The sequence below is a fragment of the Syngnathus leptorhynchus genome, chromosome 6 (genome assembly GCF_054491065.1).
Source record: "Syngnathus leptorhynchus isolate UIUO chromosome 6, UIUO_Slep, whole genome shotgun sequence".
Lineage (NCBI taxonomy): Eukaryota > Metazoa > Chordata > Actinopteri > Syngnathiformes > Syngnathidae > Syngnathus > Syngnathus leptorhynchus.
In genome coordinates, this window is record NC_141200.1 from 2,188,672 (window position 1) to 2,198,363 (window position 9,692).

Genomic DNA, 9,692 nt, shown 5'->3' on the forward strand with positions numbered 1-9,692 from the left:
CAACTTTATTAACGTGTTTGCACAAGTTACATGCTCGTGCTTTTAGCAGCAATTTTGGTGTCATGTAGGACAATGTCTGCATTTGGACATAGCACTTGGGCACTCTGTGTGTGTATATATATATATATATTTATGTATACATACATACATACACACACTCACGCGCACGCACACACAGAACAAGTCACAAACGTGCAGTCGAACAAGCCGAAGCTTCTTGTTGGGCCCAAGGCGACATGTTTGCTAGCGCAACATGGCGCTTGTACATCTTATTTGTCCTCAAGTTCCTCCTCGTCAGCTCGATGACAGCTAGCATTTCCCGCGTGCGCTATTATTTTAGTGTTTTTTTTTTTTTTTTAATGTCTTGGACCAGCACCAGTAGCACCACCGGGGACGCTCTAAGCCTCTGGCACAATTTAGTTCGATTGAGGGGTCAAGAGGGAGCTTTTTTTTTTTTTTTTTCCTGTCGGCTTGACAGCAGCTCCCAGCAAGGGAGGAGTGATGCATCATTTAGATTCCTGCAGTCTATTTATTGAGATACAAACTTTATTCAGTACTGTGCACACATCGGTACTGCAAACCCAAATGTCGTTAGGGTGGTCTGCACCCAACGTAATTGATTCTCCTTGCTAAGTAATGCGGGAATGTTTTTTTTTTTTTGGACGGCCACTTCGTGTTGTCATAATATTGGATTAGAGTTTTTGGGATGTATCTTATACTCTGGAAACTACGGTAATATATTTTTTAAAATGTTGATACCGAAATTCTGCAACAACCCAACCTGACTAGTTGATGTGCTACTGGACTGGCTTCTCTGTTCCTCGTCGAGCCAAAGACAAGTTCGGCTTAGGGCTAGCGGAAAGTAGGAGACGGAGATGTTCCTGATGTGACAGAATGGGAATTGCGCAGAGTGATGGGTCGGAGGGATGATGCCGGTTTCCATGTGTGGGCGCCGGCTGCGGGACGAAGGGTGGCTTCGGGTGGATGAACATAGAAATGCTTTCACTCACAGCACAAGCCCAACCCTTCGCTCGTCTTTATTCTCAGAAGCCTGGCAGCTTTTAGAAGTCTCCCCTGAGACTCGTCCCACTGCAGACTGACGGCCCATCATAAAATAATGACTCAAATATATATATATATATATCGCTTTGTAGCGGTCGCCATTTTGGATTGTTCTCCTTTGTGTTTTGTTTGTGTAATTACGCGTAAGGGTGCTGGCGGGTTTGAACGGTGACGTTTTGTGCGACTCGTCATTATCGTTGTGTGTGCATGTGTGTGCTGCTGACAGACAAGACGCTAGCTAGGAGAAGTGTGATACCTCATGAATTATGCACCACGCAGCAGAGGAGGGCACACACACGCACACACACACACACACACACACACACTTGAGTTATGGATCTAAATGTACGCAGGGAGCTGACATGTCGCGTGTGCCCTCAAACACGGCCGCCCAGTAAGTGTGGCAACGCAACGGCGTGTCCTCTTGACGTTAATGGACCACTCTGGAAAGAATTAGGAGACCTCTTTTGCTTTTTGTCGCTATTTTGGGGAGTGAAATTGACATTTTTATTTTCTCGTATTAACCACTGACAACATAAGTCTTCGATGAGTTTCCTTTCGAGAAGTCCGTCTTCCTCCCACGTTACCAAAAACGTGCAAATGAGGTCCACTGAAGACTGTAAGAGTGGAATAGGCCGGAACGATTAATCGAATTCAAATCGACAAAACAATTGGGATTATTTATTTATATTGTATTTATATAATTCGAGTGCTTGAAAACAAGTTTGACGAAACATCGAAGTCGTAAAAGCATTTTGTTTGCATCGGTGTTGTGATCCGTCTAATGATGAGATCCTAAATCAGCACTTTTCTCCAATGACGGCATTTTTACGCCGGTTGCTGGTCTGTAATGGTTTCTAATGCAGTGAAGCACTTTGGTCCACCTCATTAAGAAAAGTGGGCTGGAAGAGCTCGTAAAAAACTTGAAGTCTGCTTGGGTGTTTTATGAGCCATGTACTTTGAAGGTGCTTTTGAGACGGTACACTTGTAGCGCTTGTAACCAATAACAAGCGGTGGCTGTCCCTCGCGGCGCGGGCCTCTCAGAAAGCCTAGCATGAGATCACAGACAACGGTCGAGCATCTTTCATCTTGTCGCGTGTCGCCGCAGACACTTTTGATCAGCGGCTCCGAACGTGTTCAGTTTGTTAGCTTTTGAAAGGGGAGGCTGACAGAGCCGTAAATGGCGTTTACGCTCCGAGACGTACGTGCGCCTCCTACTCACTCTTGGAGCTTTCTCAGGCTCGTCTTCAGATGTGACCACCAGACATAATTATATATATTCATATTTATCATAATATATAGATAGATAGCTAGATGGCTCGCTAGATAAATAGCTATCTAGCGAGCTAGCTAGATAAATAGCTATCTAGCTAGCTAGCAAGATAGCTAGCTAGCAAGATAGCTAGCTAGCTAGCAAGATAGCTAGCAAGATAGATAGATAGATAGATAGATAGATAGATAGATAGATAGATAGATAGATAGATAGATAGATAGATAGATAGATAGATAGATAGATAGATAGATATTCATATTTTTTATTATTGCTGGATATTTATTATTTTTTATTATTTAGATTAAGTTGCTGGATTTGACTTCATTTTGACGTTCATGTTTTAGCCTCCGTTCATTTTCGTCATTTGCAGTCGAGTTCCAAGTCCCAAAGGTTACAAGTGCGGCTTTGTCAGACGGGAATACAACGCGCATCCCTTTTTTGTTTCGCGTACGCCCTAACCCGTTGAAAGCATCGCAGCTGCCACCTCCCACCTGACGCCGAGCTCGTGAATATTTCAACGCTCTCTGCCTCCCCTTCAAGGTCTTGTGGGGACTTGCTTAAGCTCAAGTGGCTTGTTTAAGCTCAATAATTATGTATTCATTATTTATTTAGCAAGGGCCTTACAAAGGGATCCATCCGTCACTCCTAATTACCGTGTGTTAATTAGATGTCGCTAATGGCGGGAGCTGTCGCTTAGCCCCGAGCAACCTGCTGCTGCTGTACCTCCAAAACACAGTTCTCGGAGTGTTCCAGGTTAAAAGAATGTGCTCATTATACCGTATATATATTTTTTTAATTATAAGGCGCATTTCACATCCTGGAATTTTCTCAAAAAACGACCGTGCGTCTTATAATCAAGTTCGTGTTCAAGTTTGACTTATTTGCTGCGCTGGTTTGTTTCCGTTTCTGTGCCTTATAATCCTTATGGCCCGAAAAATACGATATTTGACAAATAGATGCTGAATCCTTCATAAGGGTTTGTGCTCTCAATGATTTCACAGGATGGTCCCAAGTGCATGGCTGTTGGGAAAGTAGTAATTGGTATCAAGGAAGTATTATTAAAATGATGCATCTTAAACTGAGAGATACAGATCTTTGTATGATAGTCGCTGGTATATTTATTATTACAAATGTTCATATCGGCAATTATATATCTTTTTGAAAAGGTTGTTGCCAGTCACTCATTTTTTTTGCTAATTAGCCAAATAAAGTTGTCAACTCATTATTATTGACTTGGCTATCAGTTTATCAACTCATTATCATTTAAAGGGAGATCTGACTTGTAGTCAAATCTAAATCGGAAGCCGCAGGAAAATGTTCCGTGGTGTCTTATCAGGATTATCAGGTGTTCCTCTGTAGCAATGGAAATCAGTCTTGTGTCAGCGTGCGGCAGCGGTAATGAGTTCTGCACAGAACGTAGCCGTGCGGCCGCATCTCAACCTGCCGCGCTATCTGCCAGTCCAAGCACGGAGAAAACAAGAAGGGAAATCTTTAACTTCTCCAGGAAGAGAAAAGGACGACAAAGCCAAGCGGGTCGGCCAGGACGATGAAAGGGCCAGATAATGAGAAACGGGCAGAGAGCAATAAAACTCCAAACGACTCTTTGTTGTTCAAAATCCTTAAGGAAAAGTGCAGGGTTCAGCAAAGGTGACGACTGGTTTTTTTTTGCTTTCAGCGTGACAATGACAGACAGTTGCAGTAAAACGGAAACATGCCAGAAAATGGAAGCAAAGACAAACGAGCGCCCTACGGCCGCTCGTTTGTCTTTGCTTCCATTTTCTTTTTTTTGACTTTATCTCGGGAGAAGCCGCCATAATGGAACGCTTGTTTCCAGGCTGCCACTCGCCATAACCGCAAGACGGGCCGGGCCATCATCCATCTAACTTGCCGTGACCTCGTCCTCCCCTCACTACATTTTCATAACCTTGTTTTTCTTTGAAGGGTCACCCAAGAAATAAACAAGTTGTAAATAACGCAAGCGGGCATCCGTCGCAGCTGCCCCAAAGTTGTGCAAGGTCCCGAAAACACCAGCCGACGTGCTCGTTGTTACCGATGAAAGACCGAAAAAAATAAAAATAAATGACGATTTGTTTGTCGCAGGTCTAACCTCGTGACGGGCTGAAAATAATACCATTGTCATATTTTTAAACACGGCCTATAAATAGCCAAGAATGAGGTAATGCAGCTGCAGTCTTGGATTTTTCTCGAGCTGAATTTATATTCATTTGAAATCAATTGATTTCCGGCCCCCTACATCATTCCTGCAAACAAAAAAAGGCGAACTTTGAAATAGATAAGGCACATTTGATCAACACTTAATCCGCTGCAGAAATTCTATTAAAAGGCTGAGAGCTCATTAGCCAATAGATCTTAATCCCATTAGCGGCCGGGCGGCAGGGGACCACGGCGGGGAGGCGGGGCAGCCCTTCGCCGAGAAGGTCACATGCCACACAGTGCCATTTTTATAATGAGGGGAGGGGGCATCGTGCATGGCCAAGAAAAATATTAAAGCCAGTCGTGCAGACGCATTTAATCTGCGCTCAAGTCTGAGCCTGTTGGCTTTGCCCCCCTCATCCCAAACTCACGTGGGCTTGGCCCTTTAGTTTAATTAAATGTCGGCGATGTCGCTCCATGCTTATTTTTACCTTGTGGAGAAACGGCAGGGCGCTGCCTCTATTTTCATGTTGGTTGAGGTGAATGATGAAAGCGAGTCAATTAAATTCAGCCGGCTTTGCAACTGGAAAATAAAATGGATACGGATAACTTTGTAGAAGCCATGCAGTCGATCCCTGATTGGTTGTTTTTCTTCGGGCGCTTGTTTTTTTTTCAATATCGAATTTGATGCTCAGCTGCTGACAGAAAGCGATTTTTTTTTTTCTTTCTAAATTGCAAAGTCAGCTTTAAAAAAAACAATTGCTAGATTCTAGAAATGATCGGGTTTGTTTCGCTTTGGCGACTCGTCAAGGTATTGTGTCCACCTGTTTTGGCTTACCTGGTCCGTGGTGTTAGCCAATCAGCTCCCTCCAAACTTTTGTTCAGGTGCTCCACATTGTCTCGCCAGTCGGTTTGTATTTAGCTGCCGTCTTTGGTGTGCGAGAGTTCTTTGGCCATGTTCAAGCTCAGTCAAGATGTCTTAGTGATGTCGGTCTTTTGTTCAGATTGCATTTTTGCTTGTCCAAAAACCTGCTTTTGTGTTTTTTGTTTCCTTCAATGAAACGAATCGATCGCTGCGCTCCTGTGTTTGCCTCACATTACAAAAAAGCAGACACATAAAAATTCTATTTATTTCAGAATCTTAACCTTACTCCAAAAAAACAATCAAGAAACTATTTTGTTCATATTATTTTGAATGGTTGACTTGTTTTAAAACTTGTATGACAAATGTAAAACAATCAGACTTTTTTTTATATATTTTTTATTTTTAGAATTTTATTAATATGTTTGTGTTTGTTGAAAAACTTTCTTTCTGGGAAGAAAAATTAACAACCAAATAATTTCTTTTTATTCCCTTTCCGACATCCCGGTAACATGGTTTTTGTTGTATTTGTGGTTCAAATCCATTTATCTTGAGCTCCTTTTTATTTTTATCTCCTCACATCTTTTTGATTCAGTAGCAGCTCCGTTTCATTTATCACGGACATCACACATCAACTTTTGAGTTGTCTTTCTGTTTACTGTTTTTATATTTTTGCTTTGCTTTCCCGGGCGACCTCACGCAGCGTCGGATTCATTAGCTGCCATCTCCTATCGACGCGCCCCGTCCTTCTTTCGCAACAATGCAGCTGCGCTTTAATCAATAAACTGAAATTCATTCAAAAGCCAGACATCAAATTATGAACGGCCCGCCGGCCTCGAATATATCTTGTGTCTCGAACTCATCCCGTCACGTCCTTCCTCCTCAGATATCGACGAGTGTGCGGACGGCTTTGTGGAGTGCGATAGTAAATCCACTTGTGTCAACTTGCCCGGCTGGTACCACTGCGAGTGCCGCGACGGCTACCATGACAACGGCTTGTTTTCCGCCAACGGAGAGTCGTGCGTCGGTGAGTCGCAAAGACGATATCACACGTGCGACAAATGTGTCACCTGCGGCTCCACGATTCGAGGCCTGATATCATTTCGAGAGAAAAAAAAAAAAAAGAAAATGATTTACACTTTTTTTTAGAATGCATATACAATCCCTGCAAATGCTCCAAATTTTCTTTATAACTCCCTTTTCCAAAATGTCTGTCTAAAGATGTGTCGGCTGTCAAGAGGCAGCCCGCTGTTGCTGAAGAACACGCGAGCGTTCCGATGTAACAACAGAACTGGCGCCTCGCCGCCCGTTGACCCCATCCCGCCTCTGTCACTTTGAGTTCACGGGGTGGGCGAGGGGGAACACGTCAAAAGAAAAAAAAAGAAAAAAACAAGCTTCCATCTGGCCACTATACGCTGGAGATCAAGCGCTAAATGAAAACAGTCGACAATTTTCAGCCTAACTGTAAAGCAGGGTGTCAAACCTGAGGCCCGGGGGCCAGATATGGCCCGCCGTATCATTATATGTGGCCTGCGAAGACAAATTTTGCATCTACTTTGCGTCGTTACTAAATTTACACATTGTCTTCACTTTAAAAAAAAAAAAAAAAATCTTTTCTAAAATATTTAAAATTCAGATGGTGGTTGATGATCCATCCGTATGTGTTCGAGCAGATATCAACGAATGCAAGACGGGCCGTAACACGTGCGCCAACGACACGGTTTGCTTCAACCTGGACGGAGGCTACGACTGCCGCTGCCCGCACGGCCACAACTGCACCGGCGACTGCGTCCACGACAACAAGGTCAAGCACAGCGGGCAGATTTGGGTGCTAGACAACGACCGCTGCTCCGTCTGCTCCTGCCAGGTGACCCGAGTCTTCCTTTTACTCTTAAGGGGAGGACAAAAACGACGATGCCGATGTTTCAAGTCTTTTCTTGTATGTCTGCCAAAGTGTTGAAGGAGAGACGTTCCTCTCTCTCTCTCTCTCTTTCTCTTTGTGTCCCCTGCCGGGCCAATCAGCAGCAAATGCCAACTTGTAATGTCCTTTTTTTTTTTTTTTTTCGTCCTTCCCGCTGAAACAATCAGTGACATTTGAAACAATACGCAAAAAAAAGTACAACGTTTGCGAATCGTGCGGCAAGGTTGCAGCTAATCGTCTCTTTGCAAAAGAGGACGGGCCGTCTTTACGACGCACGCCGTCGCAATTGACAGCGGTGATCTTTCTTCGCAAAATGTCACACATCATCTCGATTTAATTTAGAGACAATTTTTTTTTTTCCACTACAAAATGTATACGACGCCACGTGAGTCAATAATGTCATGCCCGGTGAGAGCGGAATGCGATTAAGGCAGATTAGTGTCGGTAGCGAAGGATCAAGCGGCAAATTATTCATTTGATGACAAAAGAACGGGGCTCCCTAATGGAATGCCTCATATTCATTGATCGGAGAGACGGAATGGCCGCCCCGTCAAAATGAGTCCCAAAAGATGAGCTGATGACGATCTCACCTTTTGTTTTGGTTTTTGGGAACAGGCCGGCCAGGTGATGTGTCGCCGGATGGTGTGCGACTGCGACAACCCCGGCGCCGACCTCTTCTGTTGCCCCGAGTGCGACCCGCGCTTGAGCAGTCAGTGTCTGCACCAGAACGGAGCGCTGACCTACGGCAGCGGCGACACCTGGGTGGAGAACTGCCAGCAGTGCCAGTGCCTGGTGAGCGCACCACACTTTTATGATCCTCATTGCTAGCGCAGATGTTTTGCATTCACGGATGTTTGTAGACACACCCCCAGGTGCACTCCAGGCAAAACAAAAATCACAACTCAATTAGCTAATAGACCTAACAGCAGGGGGGGGGGGGGCTCCCGAATCCCGACATGTCACTGCAGCGTTCTACTGAGGTTACCGCTACTAGCTGCCAGCCAAGAGTAAGCTAGTCAAGGGGTCCCGCGAGTGGGATTCCCGACACGGTGTCGTTGCCGATGCCTACATTTGTCAGCGAAGACACTTCACGTAATCAAAGAAAATTGGATCGCAACACTTGACAGCACTGCGGTCGCCATAGAAACACCGGCGGAGGCGTAAGAGTTTCGAGTTTTGGGGGAATAAAATCAAGTGATGGAAGAGGAGGAATTGAAGGTGTAGGAGGATTCCGAAAGATTTTTTTGCACGCTCGTTTGATTTAACTGGGCCCGGCGCCATCGTAGACGATTCTGTGTGGGAGGGGCGAAGATTTGTGTTCATCAAGCCTTGTGTGTTTGTGCGCCGCGGATCCAAACTCAGATCACCGCTCGACTCTTTTCACGGGTCAATCGTCCAGTGTTTTCATTTTTTTTTTTTCTCTCTCTCGACGTTGTCGGCGTAGCACGTAGGCGGACTCGTGAGAGACTCCCCATAAGCGCGTGAGAGGCAAAGTCACGCTTTACGTGCCGCTGCGTCTCTCCCACGTTTGGTGTCTCACGCCGTCTGTTGAGTGACGCACAAATCGGCTTATTTTTATTCCATCGCTGACTGGACGCCGTATTTTAAAATGATACTTTGAAAAAGTCAGATCGCTACCTTTTAAAGGTGGAAATTGTTTACAAACAATTTGAAAAGGTCAAGGCCAAAGCGTGCTGCGCTCAGTGTGCGTGTTGACAGCGGCGGGAGGTAACACGCAGGCGGCTAAAGCACACAGACCGCTAGCTCGCCGCGGCTCCAGCGGCGATGATGATGCGTGAAATGGACGGGGGGGGGGGATGCCGCTCCGGCCTCAGCGGGGCGCCACAGCCTCGGCACATCTGCATAAGGACATGTCATCGTGTAAAAGGTCCAAGACTTTACCAAGAAGCCAACCGCTGGCGACTGTCAATTTCTGAAAATGGCCAGATCATCAAAACGCATCCCGCCGTGTCTATCTGCCACCTGCAGCTGCGCCCGGCTTGAAAAGGGAGCTTGATGGTTCCGACGCGTCAGCTTTGAAGCCACTCGTTAAATATGCGACTCGACTCCGATTCGCAAAAAAGACCATTTCTACCGACGCGATCCGACGACGTTAGCTTTTTTTTAAAAAGGCTCTGTGTCGTCGTGGTGGTGTTGCGTAGCAGGGGCAGGTGGACTGCTGGCCTCTGCCGTGCCCGCCCGTGGACTGCGAGTTCACGGCGGTGGCCGAAGGCGAGTGCTGCCCTCGCTGCGTCAGCGATCCCTGCCAGGCGGACACCATCCGCAACGACATCACCAAGACCTGCGCCGACGAGCACGGCGTCCCGCGCTTCAGCGGCTCCTCTTGGGTCAAACACGGCACCGAGTGCACCCTGTGTCAATGCAAGGTAACAGACACGCATCCCACAAAATGTTTTTGC

At 45.8% G+C, this 9,692-nt stretch overlaps 1 protein-coding gene across 1 annotated transcript in view; it reads left to right on the forward strand.

Annotated features, from left to right (window-relative positions):
- nell2a (neural EGFL like 2a) overlaps positions 1–9,692 on the forward strand; it is a 46,349-nt gene that overhangs the window by 35,808 nt on the left and 849 nt on the right. The window contains exons 18-21 of the mRNA XM_085915010.1: positions 6,238–6,378; positions 7,025–7,218; positions 7,888–8,064; positions 9,435–9,659. Coding sequence (XP_085771136.1) covers positions 6,238–6,378; positions 7,025–7,218; positions 7,888–8,064; positions 9,435–9,659 — 737 coding nt within the window. The remainder of the gene's footprint in view (positions 1–6,237; positions 6,379–7,024; positions 7,219–7,887; positions 8,065–9,434; positions 9,660–9,692) is intronic.